Below are 22,394 nucleotides of genomic sequence, written 5' to 3' on the forward strand. Positions count from 1 at the left end.
TTTTAATACAAACTGTTAATGAAAATAAGCTTTATTACGTCAAGTAATAAATACATACAAAGATGCAAATAACAGTTTTAGTAATTTATCCAGAATTTTCTGTTTTTGGCAAACTTAAACTGAAATCTCCAGCCTTAATGTAGAAATTAGCTTTCTAGGACATTGTTGTTATTTAATAGGTTTCCCTATTTTCCATATAACTCATGCACTTTAAATGGACTTCAAAGCACTAACAGTCATGCAAATGTTTATGCAAAACGAACAAAAAAGGAAAACTAAGAGAAGGGGAAGGTTATTTCTAAGCAGGGTCTATGCTGTATGACAAATTGTGACTTAGCAGACTACTAGGTACAGCATGCTATTCTGCATTTATTAAAAAAAATATCTGTAGAGCTTATGTCAAACTTGGAAAGACTGACAGCTTGGGGTTAAGTGAATATAGTCAAAGGAAAGAACCAGAATGAGACCGTGGCTGGATAAGAAGAGAACTAAAATAGAGCCTGGAAGAGAAAAAGCATTCCTCTGCATGCAGTTCGGTTTTCCTCTGCATGCAGTTCGGTTTTCATGTTTTAGAAACATTTCAGGGAGTTTTAATGTCTTTACAAAATGCAAACCCTCAGTAAGTTGAAAAATCCTTGTTTTCTCATTCTTAACTATACATTTTTTGTAAGGGCAAACCAAAACATTCAAAGTAAAGGAATTTGTCTGAATGTTTCAAGAGTCAAGAGGAATAAGTGTTACTTTTTCTTCATTAAGAGATGGAAAATCTTGCAACTGAATTAGTGGGCTAGGATCTTGCATTTCGTTCCGTCTCAGCCAAGCATTCCCGAACTAATCCTCTAGCGTGAATAATGCCTGCAAAAGGATTGGACATGTTTTAGATCACCTCATTCAGGTCACACTTGCAACAACAGTCCAGAGAAAGGTTTCTGTATTTCTGTCCCAAGCTGCCAGAGCTACCACAGCATGCCTCAGAAAAGGGAGAGATCCCTCACTTCCCAAACATCAGCTGCTGCTAAACAAGTTTGCTTTCCCAAACTGGTGTTAAACTGAAAAGGGACTAAACCAGGAGTTATAAGATTTGTACGTCTGCAGTGACAGATATATCTTCATGTGCAGTGCTGGCCTATTTAAAACCAGAGACTTAATAGAAAGAAAAGAAGAGTCATCTTAACTACCCGTGAGTTGTTTTGCGACACTGGAGTGAAAAAAACCACAAAGTTATTTGGGGAGTCATTTTAGGAAGCTCTCTAAGTCTTATCACCTTGGATAGTTCTCTTCTGAGAGGATGCATTAAAATCGAAGCCTTCGTAACATTGCTTAAACTCAAGTAGTGTCTCTTGTAAGAATAAAAAGTTACCTCCTAACACTGGCTCAACTCCCAGTGTAAATCATCACCACTTTACATGCTGCCACGCCATATCTACTCTCATCTGATAGAGATAATGTGGAATTCTCCACTACGAGTCCTGTTGCCTTGAGTTACAGAAATCTGGACCTTGATTCTTAATCCTGGAACTAAGACTAGATTCATGTTCACAGAGCTGCTGAAAGAACAAAGCTTGAGATAGATCTTAAAATGAGAGACTGATAGATTTTTCTACAATAAATGAGGTTGTATTTTACTAACAGGACAAGATAGAAGGCAATTTCTCAGCTCAATCATGCTCCTTAACAAGGTGGAAAAAGGCCAGTAAGGCAATAGATGAGGTTTAATCTCTATTTACAGATTAATTCTGTTTCTGCTTCTAGAAAGCTGTTAGCCCAGATCACAGCAACAGCCTTCACATCCAGGGGTAATGACTTGGGACTTGACGGGTGCAAAGCTTTGCAGAGGGTTAAACCACACCGACAAGTCAAGGTGCATCCGCAGCTGTGGGATGCAGAAACGCATACTCAGAGCAGTGCATTAGACCTGGCCCTGGTGGCAGGACGCCCAGTTTATGCAGCAGAACTACCCTGAATTATGTAGAGCACTGGGAATTTGGCCAACTTTAGAGGTCAGTAGCCTCTGTGCTTAGGAGTGGGTGGAGCTGGGGACAGGGACTTTATTCAGGAATAACCTCCACATGGCCATGGAGGCTGCAGTCACGTGGTTGCCCTCAATCACTTTTGCTCTCACATTTGCACATGCTCCTTCAGCCATGAGGCTCCCAAAACATAGAGAGAGGTATGTTTGTGACCAAAAGATGGCAGCAAAAAGTATTTATTTGGGATTCTTCACAACTCCGACAAGTCACAGTGGCAGCATTGAATCTTAAACGTATGCTAGCCAACAAACTAAATACTCAATGCAAGAAGCAGCAAAACAACTTTTCCTCACCGAACTGAGCCATTCAGTTCAGGGAACGTCTGCATCTCTGCCAGCCTCTTTTAAGTTGTCCCCATTAGCCTATTGCCATTCATGATCTATTAATACTGACTCAGGCAATGCAATAAAGAGAGACTCCAGCAACATTGATTTTAGCTGGGCCAGATTCCACTTACCACTCATCAGCAGACTTTATTGCATCCTTTCCCAGAACAGCTACTAGTCATTTTATTGCATGTCATGGCAGATATATTACTCTCCCGTAATGGTTGAGCCTTAAATAAAGCTTTGTAGTCTTGGGTAAATGTACAGGAGATTTGCAAGGTGGTGAAGTTAGTCTGTTACAATAACATTCCCATTCAGGGTTGGATGCATGAGCCAAACTCAGCACAAGGGCCAAAGAAAGGGAGGAAAAGGTAACTACTTTATACTGGCAAAGGAGAGAACTGCCAGCACAACTGCTGTCAATGGCCTTTCAGAGTCGTTTCTGGAACTGGAGCAGTGGAATATCCCACTGCTCCTTCAAAAATATCCCTCGCACATCCCCTGCAGAGGACAACGTCAAGCTGATGTCAGGAGTGGGGCATGCAGGTGTTTCTTTTACACTGCAAGGAAAGGGCATTTATTACCCCTTTTAGCTGACAAAGCAAAGCTAAAGAGACCTCATCAGCCAGGCCTAAAAGCTTCTATGTCCCTTACTAGTGGACTCTTAATGACATCCACTTGACAGCAGGCAGTGGAGCCTGGGCAGCCCAACACTCCACAGAGGGGAGGAAGGCCTAAGTTTGACACCTTGGTCTGAACAGGCTTCACTGACAACCTTGGGGGTTTTTTTGCAGCTCTCCACCAGCCTCCGTGTGCATCACCACAATGCAGTATTCCTTTAGGCAAAATACACAGGTAAAGACTCTCGGCTCAAGTAGGTAGGCGATGTACGTGAGAAAAGTAAATAATTCTTGGTTGTGTATTTTGGAGGCTGGCGGAAAGAGGGAGTTGAAGGGGCAAGGAAGTCACCAAGAACCTATAAGCGCGTATCCATTAGACACCTTAAGAGGTTCTCAAACAAGGTTTGAATTATTAACTGTAACTCCCCTTGTGCACAGGAAACACATTTGGTCACTGGTTTATCTAACAAATACAGCATGAACAGGGTATCCCAAGGTTTCAGTTGCTTGTTAATACACCAAGTTTCATGATGAGCTCCCAACAAGCTGTCTCCTTTCAAAGAGTTGTCATCAAGCTATATACAAGTAGGCAGTGCACAAAGGGTATGTGACACAATTTTTTAAAATAAATTTAAACATTACCTCTTTTTAGCCTCTCCATCGCACTTTTACTCCCAGCGTATGTGGGTCTAATCTCTTTTCCTAATTCTTCTATGATAGCTAGAAGTTCTGCATATTTGCTTTGCGGTACTTGACTGCTGCTGGTCCCCTGTAGTTAAAAGTAGGTTAATCTCAATCAAATACTGCTAAAAACAAAACAATTACAACCAATGGCAACTGGAAATTCATGGAGGACCAGAAATAGCTCTGGAAGCCACTTTTTAAGATAACAAAATTTCACCTTTATTACACAAACACTATTTTCTTTTTGTGGTTGCTGATACAGTTGGATACAATGCTACGTGCCCTTCAAAAATTGGCATCAACTGGGAGGATGCAGCTGCAAGACTGGGACCTCAGGTGGGACTGAAGTTAAAACAGTCCTGCAAGAACAGCTGCAAGAACTGAGAACTGCTTATTTAACTCCTCCTGCTTTTTCAATGTTTAGGTGTATATTTTGTGGAGAAGTTAGGTAGGCAGGGAGAGTGAGGAGCAGATATAAACAAAACTGCCCATATGAGAAGGGAAATCCTATGAAGTCAAATACCTTACACAGAAAGTTCAGATTCCTGAAGCAGCCCATAGGACTGTCTGTGACACGCACTTCATGAGACTAAATTTTAGAATATAAGTTTGCCAGAGAAAAACAGTATACAAATAGTCTTTTTTTAACAAGAAATTTTAAAATCTGTTAGAGCACTTACTATCAGAACATAATTCAAAACATATTTCACTGTGACTCAGAAGGGATGGGACTAACAGTTAATTAGTAACCCATCTCACTCAGCACTCTGCTTAGTCTAATTTGATCCCAAGACATGTGCGATGAATCAGTCTGCCATTTGGGTTTGATTTCAAATCTTGGTGGGAGGGAGGAACACCTCAGATTACAGGCCACAATCTGTGCAAACACAGGGTCAGTGATCTGATTAAATCAAAGCAACAAGCAGAGCTCAGAGTTGTACCTGCATCCCTTGTGTATAGCCTAGAGATGGGGGTCCATAGTCATTTATAAGCTGTCTATATTGCGCAGATGTTGCCATACTTGTGGAGGGAGAGTGAACGCTTCCAGCTGTAAGAGAAAAGAAAAAAAATTTGTTATTATCTAAAGATTAATTAGTCTGTTACAGTGGGACACATTTTAGATCACTTTTTTCTAAAGCTGTGATCTCTCACCTTTGTCTAAGCCCACTAACGCCATTTCAGAGTCATGCTATTTGCGAGGAAGAGAATGGTTAAATTAATGCTTCTCTAATGTTTGCCATACATTTGGAAATAGCACGGCCTGCAACATTATCAGTGCAAATCATTTGCCTAAAAGTGAAACGGAGTGTAGCATGACAGGTTGTTCTGCCTAGACAAACTGTAAATATTAAGGAGCCCTATTTTTGCATATATACATTCCACATAGATGAGTCTAATGTACTGTGCTATTTTTACTTTTTCAGTGCAAGTTATCTGAAAGTAATTTTGCAACTCAAAGTGTCATCACATGGTCAATGCAAGTTACCCTCAGTACTATTTTCAGCCAATGCCAAAACTATTCATAGGGAACAGTCAGTTGAGGTATATCAGATCTGCTGCTCATGGTATGACATCGGAGGCAAAGAGTGCTACCATAATTCCTCTTTGTGTGATATCAAACATTTTTAAGCAGTCACATTGTGCTACATAAGTAAACCAAAGGCGAAATTACATCACTTTGGGTTATAGTTACTTCTTCTAAAGTTATAGAAGATTATATTCAGATCTGCAGGGTTTTGATTCAACCAAGAGTTACAGACTCTAATGTCATCATTGCCAAACTGCTCCAGAAATGAACAGTTGAAACACTTCTTCCCTCCTCGCCCCCCAACATAAGAATTTGGGTTTCAGAAACAACTTTTAGATTCTTCTTAGGGGGCTTAATTATGCTGCCCATTCCACAACCGTGCTAGAGGACCTGCTGGTTACAGACTGTACACTCAGGACCAAGGGAGCATTACACCATTTGACTTGTTCACTCTCGCAGTTGAAGTGCTCCTGCATCCACTGATGCAGTCTGTGCCTACAGGCACAGACAGACTGCCTGCTGCCTGAAAAATCTTCCCTCTTACAAACTACTTTGCTGAAAATTCCCAACTGTCTTTCATACTGAGGAACAGATCTCATTTACCAGCCTTCATTTAAATCTAAATTAAACTGATGTTAAAAAGTCACTGGGGCTCAGAACTATGTAAATCTCTAGCTTGGTTTTGAAGTTGCAAATTATTTCATTCATATTTTCCCCTCACTACAAAAAGAAAGAGCCAGCAGTTACACTGTAAAAAGCACTGCTGAACAGAGTGGAACAGACTCTTGTCCTCAGTTGGGAAGCCTCTTTCCACTTCAGAATTAATCACAGGATATCACTGAGGCGTTGTCTTCATCACAAGAAGAGAGCGTGTTCTTGATTTTAACTATTTAATTGGATGCAAAGTCCTAAAAAAGGCAAACGGGGTTGGTCACTAGGTCACCTTAAAACAAAAAGCAAGGTTTCTCTTTTTCTCTAACTAAGCTGGTAAATCTTATGGCATTACAATCTGCATTTCCGTTGCTAAGGTTTCACATGGAGCTAGCTGTCACATTTTGCCAAAGCATAGTAAAAAACAAAAAAAACTAAGCAACACACCCATAGAGTACGGCACTGTGCAGGAACACCACAGTTGTCAGCTATTCTCTCAATTAGTTCTTCACATTATCAGCAAAAAAATACCTGCACAATTTTAAGATTTCTGCATGTAAAACTTAGTCAATATTTCAAGTCCAAATGACTGAATTTCAACAGTTATCAAACATGGCACAACAGCAAATCACATCTTTCCTCCAAGGACTTCAAAATGCTTCAAAAACATTAATGAGCCCCTTGTGCTGCAAGGTAAAAAGGCTTAATTACCTCAATTAAGCAGAGAGAGACTTATGCGATTTTTCCTCATGTACAATAAAACAAAAGACCCATCCTGCAAAGACTTGTTCCTGGGCTGTTATTGCAAGCAGTCATACAGAAGTTAGGCCTGGGAGCTCCAAACTGGTTCAGAATTAAGGCAAGGACTCCAATGACCAGGCTCAGGAACTCTGCTCTACCCACTGAGCAAACCTTAGCCCATGTGAAACAAAAACCAGATTATGGCCACCATATCAGTTAATGATAACATAGTACAGATAATTTAGTGATTGTTTCAGATTATGTTGATTTAAGCAACGACTCATGCTTGGTCTGTACAAAATAACACAGCAAAGTATGTCTAGATAAGATAGAAAACCCCGCTAGAAACATGACGTGCCAAGACGAAGCAGTGAGTTGAGGCGCTGACCAAGAAAGTTCCACAGATATGAAATCCAGCCACATACGGCGTTGCAGCGGACAGTGGCTGGTCTCAGCATGGGAGCTCGAACCCAGTAGTGACTCAATCAACAATGAGTGACAAAAACAAAAAGAACTTTCAGTTGGCCACTATGACTAAGAAACTGCCGTTGGAGTGGAGCATCACTCCCGATTTGAATTAGCAGTCAGATCAGTCGAGTTGCGTTGCTTCAGCAGCCAGGGGTGCTGTATTGTCTACTGTACCCACGACATATGCAGAGCTGTGCTGCAGACACTAGAGGCCATTGCTGAGTACAGCATGCCCTGCCAAATGACAGATCGTGGTAACCATGGTGAGTTTACCCGTTTCTTTGCAGTCTGCATCAAAAATGTAATAAGACATAATGCCATGCGCCGACCACTTTATCAGCAGCAGCAGGCCCAGAGAACAAAGAAAAGGATTTGACTTGGCCATGGTACCAGCCTCCATACATCCATGTCAGAAGTTGTGCCAGTCAAACTCAGCTGGAGGGGGAAAAAAATGAAAAATCCTTGATTTCACCTCAATTTAAGATGATGCAATCATGAAAATTAAATTAATTGTGGGGGTATTAGTATCTCACTGGGTAATGGACCTTCAGCTTTTTGACCTATCACTTTGTATGTTAATCTCAAGGAGAGGCCCTGGGTCTTGGATGAGTATTACTCAATTAACCCAAAATACATGCGCATGTCTGAACATCCTGTATATCTCATATTAAAAAAAAAAAAAAAGAAAAAGAAACCACCAGCTACTGCTATTATAGTTAGCAATAAAAATTAGGCCAGGAAGTCTCACAGTCAATACCCAGTCAAAAATCAGTGTGATGATTAGGTATTCACTAGAGAGAAAAAAGGAGGGGGGATCTAAATTGAGGCTTGCTCTCTCACGGTAAAATGACAATGGAGACAAGACAGTTAAGAATTGACAGAACTGAAAAGAGAGTGTGCTTGGTCCCAAATTTAAGTGACACCCTGTATCACATCCCAAATTGCCTTAGTGCTTGCTTCTGTTTAAAACCTAAATTAATATACCCACTTTCCTCCTTCCACTCTCCTAATTAAATGTACACAAAACCTTTTATATACCCATTTATTCTTGTTCCAACAATGTCTTTTATTTCTGTATTCAAACAGAACACTGCCAGAAGTGTTTTTCCCACAAAAATATAGTGATTTTTTGTTAATCAATATTAGTCTTTATTGGGGGAGAGGTGTCTAACAATACAGCAAACAAATCAAATTTCTGTGTCAAAATCTCTTCCTTCCAGCAGTCTCTTTGAGCCCAAATTTACACCCAGGGAGACAAAGGATCTGGAATCAATCCTTGTTTGCTTGAACTCCCACTGACCAGGAATCTTCCCATTAATTTCTGCTAGGTTTGTAGGGATCCCTTCAGCTCCTTTACCACTGTCTTCAAGCCTGAGCAATTATACCAATTTGCTGATCCAAGTCTTAATTCTCAATTCTATTGCTGCTGCTTGCTGGAAAAATAACTGGGAAGGCAGCTTGCTGTGCACCATGTAAGGAAGCAGTGGGAGCAGGAATGCTGGGGTAAACTCACCTGATCCATCCTCGGCAGATGCCCTGGCATCTACACAGCTCAGCTGCCACCCTGTTTTATTCTCACAAAGAGTAAAGTAAATCAGGAATTTTTACTCAAGCCACCAAGTTACTTGCATAGAACAGACTTAGATAAGCCAAGAGCCGACCTCATTGGCTATGTGTTTCTGTACCACCCTGTACTTTGTAAGGTGCTATAAGACTGTACAGGTAAACTCCTGCCATTTTACAAACTCTTTCTACACATGAACGTGACAGCACATAAGAAGAGATACCTATAGTCTGAAGTTTATCCAAGATACATGGTGTAGTCTGTGGAATCTCACTGCCTCTACCTCTATTTCATAGCCTCATCAAGCTGAGGTTGCTTGCAACATACAGGCTGTTGCCATTTAGACAGCTAGCAGTCATCACCTCTTTCTATAGAGCCCAATGCTGGACATTACTGCTTCTGCCACACAACTGGACAATATTCCTCATCTGCTTCAGGTGACAGCAGTTTGATTCCTGACGGTACACAGTATGAGACAACCAGGCTGGAATATTTTTAACTGAGAGGATGTAAATTCTTCTGTCCTAAACAAGACAGCTTTGCAAGAAAACACATGAGAAATATTCATGTAAGTTGCTCTGCCAACGTACACTGCGAGGCATCTTCAAGCACAAGGGGAGCGGTAACATCTTCAACTAGCACAGACATTTCTGCAGCGAGTTCCTGAACACAGCCTGAATCACAGTCAGACCGTTTTGGCTGACTACAAGAATATGTTATTCCTTAGCCCTCTATGCACTTTGGCTTAATTTCAACAAGAACCCCTTGCCGTCCATGGGACACCACACGCACATCTACGTGAGTGGATCTACTGCACAGCCAAGGCACCCACTGAATCCTACAGGAATTGCCAACCCAGAGCGAAAACAGACAGTCCCTGTTTCCCCCAACCTTCCAGTAATTTTTTTAATCTGAAATAATAGACCCCATTCTCATTTGCACAAAACTTCCCTTAAAGCACTAGCTGTGAAAGTTACATTTTCAGCCACTATCTCCCCCTTAAACAGCCCTTGTGGGAGAAACAGACCTTTCTTTGAATAAAACTATCTCCTTTTAAAAAAAAAATGCACACACACACAAATACGTTCTCAAAAACTAGGACATTCTTTATCATAACCGCCAGAGGCCTTGCTCTTTTGATCTGTCACAGTCTGGGCCTTTCCTCTAGTACTCCTATTCTATTTAATCTTTCCATGTGGATAACGGTCATGTTTTCTGTCTCCTCTTCCTACGCCCCACCTTTTTTTTTTTTTCAGATGAGAAAAACAAAAGACAGTCACTTGGACTCCCTGCCATTCTTCTGTTCTAGCTTAAGACACAAGATATTTCTACACAAGCAAGTTACTTGGCACAACAGGAAAGGATCAAAAGGTTAAAGCATTTGGTACACATACACCACATGTAGTTGGGGTGAGTGGGTACGACTTAAGACTAGAATTTAGTCTGGTCGCCCAGACTCAGCGTCTGTATCATGGGTATGGTTCAAAGCTGTTCAATCTTTGGTTTGGACCCTTGTGTTCCCATTAATGGATGGAGCATCAGTGTTGCACAACTGGAGCAGAGCTTCTGGTTTACTTTTACCCAAAAGGAATCAAGTTAGCATGAACCAAAACCACTCTGCAACTCAGCCAACATGTGATGGGTGGGGACGATGAGATTTGCTGACTGTGAAAACCATACCACTGCTCTGAAGCTAAAAACACTCAGGTAGACCAAGCCAAGAGTGCCAGTTTTCTAAATTTCCAAACAAGTGCACTTCAAAATTGCTCGTTCTGAAACATGTTTTTTAGCATGCTTCTTTTCAGATCATTTTAACTTCACAAGGACTTCAAGAGATCAGGAAACCAGCAAATTTCAGTGTGAATTGGAGGGAGGGGTATATTTCCTATAAAACCCCCCAGCTACAGCATGAACACTTTGCTCTCTGCTCTGCCTACAAACAGTATTCTTTCCAGTACTCCCACTCCAAAAACAACCTCTCAATATGGACAACAATATCAAACATAAGCTGTCTCTGTAAAGGGCGACAAGCAAGCCATTTGTTCATGCAAGTCTGCACTGTAGTCTTAATAATACAAGGAATGGCCTAGTGCGCTTGGTATCATTTCTCAGGACTGAATGAAATCAGTCTCTCTAGTTGCAAGCCAGAGCCCCAGTTAGGGAAATTGTTTCATTTCACCTCTCAGTAAGAATTTGCACTTTTCACCAAGAAAATTCTGGTTGCTGTGAGGCAAGGCAGGTGCACTGACAGCCTTGTTGGTCCGCAGCTACAGCCATACCTGTTGTACAGGTCACCACTTGTTCATGCAAAGCCAAGACGCGGCTCCTTCCCTTGTCACAGTCTGCTGGAATTTGTTTTTCCAGATCCTACATACAACAGTTTATGCTTTATTACAGGAACAGGGTTTTCTCCTGAAACCTGACATTTCTGCAAGAATTCGAATGAAACCAAAGGAAAATCCCAAGCTGCTTCAGCTGGTTTCTGTATCTTAAAACTAGTTTTCTCTGACCTGTGCACACTCTGAGCAAAATAGGAATGCTGGTGAATATCCACGGAGCCAGAAAGCACATGGAAACAAGGGGAGAGACAGACTACAGACCAGCTCACAGCTGGTGTAAATCTTTCTGGTTCCACTGAAGTCAACGGAGATGCTCTACAGCAGCTGGCCCTCTTGCAGAGAAACAGTTAAACAATATGAAACACAAGACAGAGAAGAAAACTACTTTGCAGGATTCAGTATGATAAGCAAGAAAATACTAACAAATCAAAAGACGGCTTTTAGAACAGGTAACAGAGGTTCCCCTGGGACACCACAGGATCAGGTGAGGCTAGAAAGGTAGAGGCACGGCACTGCACATCCCTAACAGAGCACCTTTTTACTGCCCAGGCAAAGAAGGTGCTTTTGCAGATTAAATAGGGCTCCCCAAGCACAGCTGGGAACTGACAGCCTGGAATGCTACACAGAGGGGCCCAATTCCCAGAGCACAGGCTCTCCAGGAAGGTGACTGACAATTCGGACGAAACAGTGGGACTCTGGCTGCAGACACCCTGGGCCAAGCGTCACCACTGACCTGGGCAACAGGGGAGAGGAATAGGCACCAAATTCTGCTGTAACAATACATTCTTCTTCCCTCAGCCTGGTGTAAGGCAGAGGAGTCAGCACCCGGATGCTTCCAGCATCCTGAGTCACTTGCAGAGCAGCTGCATCTTCCTTACCCGCAGTCAGCCCCAGATCTGCCGACAACCCACGGAGGCTTTCTCCCCATATTTCCTCCTCCCCAAACAGCTCCTCTCCCTCAGGACTTCAGTCCTGGTTTCTAAATCCCCAGCATGCTCCCTGCAAGAACAGAGCACCATCACCCACCAACCACAACCGCTTCATCTCACTGATCCACTTACTGAGTGCAGTTTAAACATGATTTTGCGGAGTGGCCACTCTCAGCCTAAACTTGAAAGGAGTTAGCTCTGCAGCAAGGACGCAGCTCTAAGAGCTGAGTCGACACTGCCTTTCCAAATACTCCTGCACCAGAAGCCCTGCACTGCAGGGAAGCAGCATTACCTCCCAGAGGAAAATCCCTGTGAGATCCACAGCTGGCCAGAGCCCTCCGTCGGCCGAGACCAAAATATTCAGCATTCATACAGAGAAGCTTCTGCAGAGCTGATTTCAGGCCAAAAGGGACAGATTTCCTGTTTTCCTCTCCTCTGCAGGACAGGGCAGGGGGGGTCCTTCACCCCAGGTTTGGAAGCAAACCTGAGATTTCTACCCCTGGCTGAGGGGCATTTAATTCAAGCACAAGAGAGAAGCAATCTCCTTCAACTCGGAATTAAGCTCCAGATAGGAGGGGGCCATTTGCAGTCATATCACTCTGAATACGATATGTGCAACTGCAAGGACTGCTTTGTCTAACTCCCTTGGCCTTAGGCCATGGTGCTGGCAATACCACTAGCTAGAGGAAGAGCTGGTGCGTGAGGATAATGGCAGAATACAGGGAGGGAAGAGAGAGCCCATTTTGGATTCAGAGGAGGACATTCTTTCATTGAAAAGATTCTGGGGGTGTTGAGGATGATCCGAACTCAGAAGAGAGGACAACTTAGACAGGAATAGTTCCAGCATGACAGCAAACTGCTGCTAACTTGCCATTATGAGGAAAAAAGGAGTGGGGAGGGGGGAAGGGAAAGATAAAACTGCATGAAATAATCTAAAACCCTGATCGCAGCCGGAGCGTTAGAAAGCACACAGACACAGCAGCAAGAGGACTGGAGGCAGAAACTTCACCACTCAGCTTGCATTGTGAGCGGCATGGTCTGACACGGGATTTTGCAGCCCTCACTCGCAAGGCAGCCAGACTCCGATCCCCCCCACAGCATGACCTAATCCCCACCCCTCACCCACCATCGCAAAATACCACCTTTGTTTTCCCTGCAATTTTACGGCCGTTCCGGAGAGCAAGGCACAGGTTCTCGTGGGAGCCGATAGGAGAACGGCTTCCCTTGCTGGGCTTTGTTTTGTTTCTTTTTTCCTCCGGTGACACTTCTGCTTTTTGTCAAAGAATCCTTAGCACATCCCCTGCTTCCTGACCCCTTTGCAGAGCAGCGCTCGGGCCCACGGTGCTCCCCACACACAACCCAGGCACACCGATCTTTTACACACTCGTAGCCCCACCGAGCTCAGCTCCAGGCAGGATCAAAGTGTCTGAGGCACAGAGACCTCGGTTCACCCACCAGCTGGTGACGATTCTTTGCAGTAAAATAAGATTGCTGCTCTCCTGGTAGCTAGAATACAGGCTCATCTTGTTCATCCCCTTCGTTCATCAATCTCCCAGGATTACAACAACAAACGGTGCTGTAAAAATCACCGAGGCAGACTTCCCTCCCTACTAAACTCAAGTGCAAAACTTTCCCTCTCAAAAAGAAAAAAAAAAAAAATCAGTCAGATTTCTGGCTGCGGAATGGTCTGATGCCAGCCCTGCAGACTGGGGCTGCGGGGAAAGGAGTAGGGAGTATTATTTTTTTAAATCGGAACCAACTTCTCCATTTTGGTTCTGTTTAATACTAGCCAATGCGCACAGATTAGCAAGATCCCCTCCAAATATCCCACAGCGAAGCAATTGCTGCTGCGGCTTTGTTCAGGCTGCACCGATTTACACACACTCCCCGCGACAGAGACCCACTTTTACAGCAAACACCTCAGCACAAGAAAAAAAAAACCACTCGCCTGCTGTTACCTTCGGAAATGAGGGAGGAAAAATAAAAAGGGGGAGAATGTAGTGAAAAAAAAAAAGTTAATGCCATCAAGGAAACTTTTTAGAGAGGAAAGTTGGAAAGACTCCTGGACAGAGCCAAGGAAGAAGAATAATTTTTAAAAAGGGCTTTTGTAAGGAATAAAGAGCAACTGCTGCGCCCGTTCCAAAAAAGCCTCCAGCGAGCAGAGGGGGTTCGCCCGCCCGGGCTGTTCCGCGGAGCCGGGAGGCTCTGAGGGGGGAGCGGGGACCGAGGCCCCCCTGAAGCGCTGGGGGCCCCTCCGGCGGCGGCGGGTGCGGGGCCGGGGTGCCGGGGCGGCCACCAGCCGGACGAGAGGGGTCCCAGGGCGGCCCCTCCGTCTGAGGAGAGGGGTCCCAGAGGCGGACCCCCAGCTTGAGGAGAGGGGTCGCGGGGCGGCCCCTCCGTCTGACGAGAGGGGTCCCAGAGGCGGACCCCGTGGCTGAGGAGAAGGGTCCCAGAGGCGGACCTCCCGCCTAAGGAAAGGGGTCCCCGGGGGGCCCCCAGCCTGAGGAAAAGGTTTCCCCGGGCACACACACACCCCCCCCCGCATGACAGGAGTCCCCGAGGCGGACCCCACGCCTGAGGAGAGCGGCGAGGCGGCCGCGCGCGCGAGGCGAGGCGCGGCGCGAGCGGCACTTGCGGCGTCCCGCCAGCAGCGGTCCTCGCTGAGGCGCCGGCGGAATATTCCTGATCCAGATCAATCAGCCGCCCCGGGGAGCCGAGCATGGAGGAAACCCGGCGGCCGGAGCCCCGGAGCGGCGGCGGCCGCGGCGGCGCAGGGCCGGCCCGGCGGCCGCGGCGCCTCCGCGGAGGGGGCGGCGCGGTGCGGGCTAACGGCGCCGGCCGGCGGGCGGGCGGCGGTAATGGCGGCGCGGAGCCGCTGCCCCGCCATACCGGACTGGGCAAAAACTCGAGTCCGGGGCTTCCCCCCAGGTGCCGGTGCGGCACCGCGGGGCCCCTCCGCACGCCTCCCAAACTTGCCACCCAGTTGCCGCCGCGGACTTACCCGGGTTGAGGGGAGTCCCGGGGATGTGGGCGTTCAAGTTGGGCTTGTAAGACATTCCCAGAGACATGGCCAGCGGGAGGAGGAGAAGCGTCCTGAAATTCAGTGAAGCGTCTCCGTGTCTCCCAGACACTTTGGGTTGTTTACAGCAGTAGCAGCACCGGCAAATATGGCCGTCAGTTATATTGACACCCACAATGCAATATATCATCCATACATCATGAGGAGACGCGGATCCAAAAACTTTGGGGGAGAGGAGGCAGCCACCCGCCGCGGCGGCCCGACGCCCCGCGCACCTCGCCGCGGAGGGGGCGCGGAGGGAGGGGGCGCGGCGGCGGGGGGTGCCGCGGCCATCCCCTCACAGACAATGGAGCTCCCCTCGGGGACGACGCCGCCGGAGGAGCCGGGCGGGGAGGGAGGGGAGGGCGGGCGGTGGGGAGCCCGGCGACGGCGGAGGGGAGGGGAGAGGAGGAGGGGGGGGGGTTAATTAACTTCGGAAAGTTTTGGCACAACTTCGCATTTAAATCGGCTGTGCCCGCGCTGGGCGGCGGGGGGGCCGCGGCCAACGGCCCCTGTCAGAGGAGGAAGGCTGACGCGTCCTTCAGGGTGGCCCGAGTGCCGCTGCCTTCCCGCCTCCCCCCTCACCTCACATCAGGCGTTCACTCTCATTTATTCCGTCTCCCCCCACTAATTTCTATGGAAAATACCTGTTGATAATTTTAGAATAAAAGATTTTTTTATTTTCCCAGACGCTGCTAAGGGAAAATATGCCTGTTTTTTTTTCTTTTCTCTCAAACCACTATTTCTCTCCATTTGAAGGTTGGAGGTTAATGTAGACCACAGCTTCTGAGGGATTAAAAAACAAATACGAATCTTGCTGATAATGGACTAATTTTCTGCTTGCAAACAGCAATAAGACTTTGCCACAAAAAAAAAAATATTTGCAGGTTAAATTATGATGCTTTCGAACCTGCATCTGCCACTTCAGAACTCATCCTTTTCACTGCAAGATACTCAGGTTTGTGCCTTCTGTCAATTAATATTAAACACACCACTATATTCATTAAATTGTTCCAGATTTATACCTATATCACTGCTTGGGTCCTGGGCACCTTCTCCTTCAGTACACAGCTCAGCCTGAAACCCACAGGACCCACATGTAGACCTTACCAGAAGCTGCTCTGAGATCGGTGAGGTGGTAGTTATATTGCACATGCTAATTAATGTCTATCCAAGGCGATCTACTGCTCATAATTCTGGCGACAGCAAACACAGGGAGCCTGATACTGCTCCTTGGAAGTGAGGGGCAAATTCCTTTTAAGTGACAGGGATTTAGGCCTGTGGTATCTTTCACTGTGGGCTGCTCTGCAGGGGGAGGCAGGTAGCATCTCCATTGCAGACACATGGAAATAGCAGTGGAGCAATTAAATTATTTCCTAGCATAAAGCAGAATTGAGGCAGAGTGGGAAAAGCAAGCCAGCCTTTGAACCGCCCCCCCCGGCTTGTGTCATAGTGATTGCACACTGCATGTGAGAAACATCTAAAAATTATGACTGGTACCAAATGAAATAACTTATCTTGTTATGTTTCGTATTTTATCTCCAGTCCAAGTGCATGACTCCAGCTATCGTGGCAAAGCCCTGAGTGGCAACAGCTATCCTTACAACTAATCCACGCTCCGGCCTGTTTGAGGGGGGACCTGAGAGCCCCAGGCTTAGAATTACATGCTCAGTGGACAATATTTTCACACTGGTGCTTGAGGCTTTACCTGTGTAATTCTTATTAGAGCCCTGAAAGATTGCACTGGTGAACCCTCATGTCCAGCACTGTGTGAGCAACAGCTTTGCATCCCTAAAGCTTCACTTCCAGAGTTGTAAATAACTGCTTTTCTGTTGATTCCTGGAAGGCCAGCAAAGTCCTCCAGGCGAGGGGCACGCTGCTCTGGGATTTTCCACTGCTGTGCGGTTGTTTACAGTCACACCAAGTGAGTGCGAAATGGGAGTGTTCCGAGTTTGCTGTGTTTTTTGCAGCTTTATACTAACTCTATGAAACTGGGCTCAGAGCAACACTGTGAAGAACAAGATCCACTGTGTTTTGCTTGGGTTTTATAATGACAGCTTCAAAATATACACTATTCCAGGAGGTGAGGCGGCAGATAAGGAAACGATCCTATAAAAATTGTCCTATCTTCAGCACAAGACACAGCGAGCTTTGGAACAAACTGTGAAGGTCGGGCTTGATGAGATGGTCAGGCTTGTAGGGCCAGAGTATTTGTCCTGTAAGCGGGAGCCCAGCGGTACCACATCTCAGTATTTCACATCTGCTCTGCAGCTCCCTGGGCGCAGGTAACAGTGGTGGCACAAGACGCAAGACCCTGGTAAGTGACAACCTTATTGCTTGGCCGCAGGCGCTATATGTGCTTCAAATTACTTTACCAGCTGCCTCTTGTTTTTTTTGCAGCCACCACTGAAGTTGGCTTGGGTAGGATGTACCTGCAAGTCCTTCCTCTCTGCCCTGTGCTCTGTGGATTCACTTAGGTTGTTTCGAAGCAGATGTGGCCACAAGAATAAAACCACCATCGTGCTTGGGCCGTGAGCCGACTATTTAGCAGGGTGACCACAGATTCAAGCTCCCTCAGAGGGGCTGCCTGCAGTTTAAAATTTTTTTATGCCACACACATGGCTTGCACTGCTTAGAGTTGTGTTCTGCACATGCAAACCCTGCATCAAGTGTAACAACTACAGTTCCAGCCGTGTGCATGCTCCAGGCTGTTTGCAGCAAGCCACAGGTCCCTGCTCTGCAGACTGATGGCACAGTCTTGTTTACTGACAGCAAAAGCAGCTCTTAATCACCAAGTGGCCAAGTCCTAGAGCAAGAAATACAGCAGAGCCATTTTATCACATGTGACACTTTCAAGCCTTCTCCATGCTAAGAGGTAACTTGAAAATAAATGTGTGTGCTTATGTTTTTCAGCAAGGGAGGATGGACAGTAAGAAGTGTCTGTCTCTTCAGTCATCTGGAAGCGCAGATGATATATTCTCCAGGTACAGCCACCTCTTCTCAGTTGTGTAAGATCTGCAACATTCACTCTGTCCCCCTCTTTCTTTTCTTTGTATTTTCTCTGTTCACTCTCCTGGTTTGACTTTCTCACCTCTGCTCCTCCCAAACCGCTGGGAATACTCAATACTCAGCAGCCAGTGTTTCCACAGACAAAGGCTTCCAGCCCCTGCTTAGCCAAGCTCTGACTGATCTCAAGGAGGTTTTCCTTTCCCAAAGCTCTGTGAGGTTGGATGCCCTACCCCTCTGGCGAGGGTGTAGGGAATATAAATGCAAAGTGTGATGTTGGAAGGCACTGGCAGCTGGTTGTTAGGACGACTCTCCATGGTAGAGCTTTGGGCTGTGCTTCAAGACAAACTTGTTTGTCCCCTTGTATCTGGAAATAAAGCTAAATAGCCATCCGTGCCTGTGGAGCTGTGCTTTAACACCCTTGAAGACCTGCAAATGGAGAGCACAAACTAGGCTTGTTTCATATCATCTTGGATTAAATTAACAAGGAGAAGAATTAAAGATGGCACGGCAAGACCCTGTTTTATCCTGGCATGACTTTGACGTGTAAAACATTATGTTTGCACATTAATTTCAGTGTAATAAATTTTTGTCAGGCTTAATTGAGTGACTCAGGGATATTCTAACTGTTCTTTACGCACCACAGAGACCTGTGTAGCAGCAAGGGAAAAGAGATGGGAAGTTGGTTCCTTTTTCTGCAGGGAGTTTATATATTTATCCCCACATTTCTAGGGATCTTGCATCATACATAAAATAATCATAGAGTCACCTACAAGTTTCTGAGCACTATTTTAATGACAAACTGCTCTCTTGTGCTAAAACTTAGATGTTAATTCAAAATGAAGTAAAAAGTCTCTGATGGGCCTAGGCTGAAAATTAAGCTTTTTAAGTCTTGAGTGAAGGCAGGCTTAACATCTTTGAAGAGCACAAGTGGTAGAGGCAAGTGAGTGTCAGCTCTCACAAACAGCATTTTAAAAGCTACTTTGCAGAGCTGAGTACCTTTCTTACCAGGATCGAAAGGAGCCAGCACTGCCTGGTGCAGAACACCTTTCCCAGGTCCTGCTCCTGGGCACCTCATATGCTCCTGGGGCTGTCCAGGACACTGGCACAGAGGGAAAATGGTCCATTTTATCCTTTTTGGCACCACTGTTGCTCCCTTTTCGCCTTGCTTCAGGTCCTTACATTCCTGTCTCTGTTCCCTACAACTGTTTCCTGCTGATGGTACAAGGTTTCCCTCCTGCCCTTCTTGTTGCCAAGAGAGCTGACAGCCCTTGGTGTCCCCCACTGCAATCTGCTTTTTGGCTGCTGTGTGCTGCTTACTGCCCCATCCTCACTAAAAGGCACGAGAAACACCCAGTCCTGAATAGAAATACAGATTCCACAGCTCTACCCTGTTGCCTTTTCTTCTCACACCTCAAAATACCCCTGGAAGCTCTGCATTGCTCCCCCCCACGGGAAGCAGCCCTCTGAGACCCTCTGCAAGGGGGTCTGTGAGTGCTAGAGCCAAAAGTGCTGGGGCAGCAGCCGTGAACCAGACCCCAGGAAATTCTTTCCCAGCACCTGGCCCACATCAGCAGACAGGCTTGCAACCGTTTAGGATCGAACTCTGGATGCCTATCCCGGGACAGGCTCTCCCCTTAAATTCTCCCAGACAAACTTTTTCCCAGCCTAGCCCTGCTCCCCACTTTCAGATGGTTCCTCCCAGGCCAGATGCCATATTATCTGGAGCGACTTTCCCTCCCAGCCTTGTTTTCCTCCTACTCCTGAGTCCTTTGTCTGGCTGCCAAGTGGAACAGCCCTGCCAGGCAGACAGCTGCTCAGCATCGCCGCGCGGGTGCTGCCCTATGGGCTGAGGAGCTGATTCCAGGCTTGTTCCATCTTTGAGGGGGACGTTCTGCCTTAGAGATGGCGTGTTCCAGAAGGAGAAAAAGCAAATAGCACCTGTAAAGCCATTGGAAGAGGCTGCAAGTGTTTAAGATAAAGAGGCCTTAATGTTACTCTGGGTGTACCTTTGAGATAGCATAAGGAACAAGCCTGCTCTCTCCTGCTCCAGATGGAGGTCTCCCTGGAGGACCACAGAGCGGGAATGAGAAGTTTCCAAGCCCTCAGCCACAAAAGCATAGGCCTGGAATCTCTCTAATGAGAGTTTTCCTCTTTGCAGTTTGCCAGGCAAACAAGCACCAGGCACCAATATCAAAAGCAGCCCAGATTCCAATGAAACCAGCAAAGAAAATAAGAGCAGAAAGGAAACAGCTTCGTTTCGCTTGTTAAGAATAGGCAAATAAAGCTACCAAGGCCCCCTCAGCCGACAGGAGGGATCTCCCTGCCCTGCTGAGCGTGGGGTGAAGCCAGGCAGGCTGCCTGGTGGGGGGCTCGGGCCAAGGGCCTCCTTCCTTGCTGCTGCTTGCAGGGACGGATTATCGTGTTATCCTCATGTTACAGAGCTTTCCTGCGTTGTCTGTGCAGACAAACTAGTGCTCCACCCTGACCAATTCCTTCAGTTTGCCTGGAAGGACTCTCCCTTCTTGCCCTGCGGGCTGGACTCTTGTTACCCTCCCACTCTGGAGCCCTTGAAGGCTGTGCCAAGGAGGGCGGCCTGGCCCAGGGCGCCGTGAGCTGGCACCGCTGGGCTGCAGCATGGCCCTGCCGCTGCCTTCCGCCCCGTGTGGCTGCAGGCCCCAGGGCAGGCAATACCCCACCCTTTGGCTGGGGCAGAGGAGGCCTGGAGACCTGCTTTCATCCCAGCCCTGTCTGGGAAAGCTCCTGAACCTGCTCTGCATCCGGATGCTGAGGAATCCACAGCAAAGCTGAGCAGTGGCTCACCTGAAGCACTTCCCGTGCACAGGCTGGTGTCAGACACCCAAATGCCCTCATCAGATTGTGCCCGTGTGAAACAAGCATCCATGTGACACCTGCGATGGCCACAAAATCTAATTACCTTTTGGAGGGACACTTTAGGGTTAAGCCTCATGGAAAACCTTCCAGGTTCAAACCAAGTGTCACCAGACCAGTGGCAAATAATCAAGAGGCACAAAACACCTCCGTCCCTCACAGCCTCACCACGGCACCAACTGTAAAGCCTGATGGGAGCGTCCCTATTTGTTTTGTTACTGGTCATTTGAGCAAAGGAAGTGGAGAAGAGAGTGGAAGTGAAGGCCAGGGCTGGAAAATGGAAATGACTGTGAGGAAAGGAATGTGGAGCTTCACAATAACATGGGGGAGAAGAGCAAAGAGCAGAGAGAAGGAGGCAAACCAGGGGGTAAATCACAGCGGCCTAAGAGCACAGTCTCACAGAGCGCAGTGCATGGCACAGCGGCCCCTCAGTGGTCTCCAGTCAGGCGCTGTACGGCCCCCCGGCTGACACTGCTGGGCACAGCGCTGCCTTCCCCTGCCCTGGCCAGAGCCTCAGACACAGCTTTTGCCAGGGTGAGTTTAACACATCTGCTGAGTTCCTGCCCCAGGGCACCCCTTGATACCAAAGTGAGAGCCCTGAAGACTAAGGACTCTTGCTAAGCTAGTGCCTGTGCATGAGGGTCACTGGTGTAAAAGCCTCTGTGCCCAGCTCTGTGAATGTGCGTGTGTGGAGTCTTGCAGTGCCGATGGCTGAATTCCACTCCCCCAGCTGAGGCAGTGGGATGGGGGGATGCCCATAACGTTAGGGTTTGGAAATGCAAAGCATTTTTAGGCAGCCAGATAATCAAACTCTGCCTAAACATCTACCTGAAGAGTGACAGCAACAGCCTACTGCCCTGTAATACTGCCTACAAACCCCTTCTTCACTGTCTACAAAAGTGAAGAGGGGTGGCCACAGGGTCCCCCCAAGTGTCTGGAGCAGACACACTGCAGCCTGGCAGCTGCTGTGCCGACCCCGTCAGGGGCTCTACGTGTGCACACAGAAAGGGAGGGACAATCTCGGATGTGAAGGATTTACAGCCCTAGCAGACGCTCATCACAGGAGATAGTGTTGTCTGTAACTTAAATACTGCAGTCTGAGGCCAAGACATGCCACTGACAGAACACAGCAGCCGAGGCACAAGCCAGAAGCAGAGCCCCCAAGGCCCTGAAGCATGGTCCATCTGCCCAAATGGCTTTCAGGAGGGCAGGCCAGGTGGTGGCACCCTCCCCTCCCCAGGAGTGTGCGGGCCTGGGACATGCTTGTCTCTTGCCAGGAAAAAGAGAAAACACCAGTGTTTTGCTCGAGTCCACCCTGGAAAGCAGTGAAGGGCCAGTGGGACACACATGGCTCAGAAGCCGCCCTACAGCCCCAAAGCCCGAGATGGGGATGGGAAGATCTGGGGGGACCCCCCACAATACCAGACAGGAGCTGTTGCCAGGAAAGGCCTGATACTGAGCCCTGCGTGGGCGAAGCAGTGCTGCCAGCTCCCAATGCCCAGTTCTGCACAGAGAGGGTAACGCTGTGGATGGTTTGCAGAAACCAGCTGCAGACTCA

At 47.1% G+C, this 22,394-nt stretch overlaps 1 protein-coding gene across 4 annotated transcripts; it reads right to left on the reverse strand.

Annotated features, from left to right (window-relative positions):
* Positions 1-13: 13 nt before the first annotated feature.
* Positions 14-15,262, reverse strand: CDK2AP1 (cyclin dependent kinase 2 associated protein 1). 4 transcript variants are annotated; one of them, XM_075110826.1, is made up of 4 exons: positions 14,882-15,262; positions 4,602-4,708; positions 3,619-3,745; positions 14-855 (listed from the first exon to the last, which is right to left on the reverse strand). In XM_075110826.1, exons 1-4 carry the CDS (start codon positions 15,087-15,089, stop codon positions 788-790), a joined length of 510 nt encoding a protein of 169 aa, XP_074966927.1. In that variant the 5' UTR covers positions 15,090-15,262; the 3' UTR covers positions 14-787. The 4 variants fall into 4 exon arrangements, with proteins under 4 accessions (XP_074966927.1, XP_074966928.1, XP_074966929.1 ...); XM_075110827.1 differs by lacking the exon at positions 14,882-15,262 and adding an exon at positions 13,336-13,419; XM_075110828.1 differs by lacking the exon at positions 14,882-15,262 and adding an exon at positions 13,023-13,088.
* Positions 15,263-22,394: the final 7,132 nt, after the last annotated feature.

This window comes from Phalacrocorax aristotelis, chromosome 15 (genome assembly GCF_949628215.1).
Source record: "Phalacrocorax aristotelis chromosome 15, bGulAri2.1, whole genome shotgun sequence".
NCBI classification, from domain to species: domain Eukaryota; kingdom Metazoa; phylum Chordata; class Aves; order Suliformes; family Phalacrocoracidae; genus Phalacrocorax; species Phalacrocorax aristotelis.

Excerpts from the sequence above, each read along its gene's own strand:
- CDK2AP1 (XM_075110826.1), bottom strand. The coding sequence starts at position 15,089 with ATGATATATTGCATTGTGGGTGTCAATATAACTGACGGCCATATTTGC. Across the intron at positions 4,709-14,881 it reads CGGGACTCCCCTCAACCCGG|CTGGAAGCGTTCACTCTCCC; the intron begins GTAAGTCCGCGG and ends TTTCTCTTACAG. Across the intron at positions 3,746-4,601 it reads GCTATACACAAGGGATGCAG|GGGACCAGCAGCAGTCAAGT; the intron begins GTACAACTCTGA and ends TTTTAACTACAG.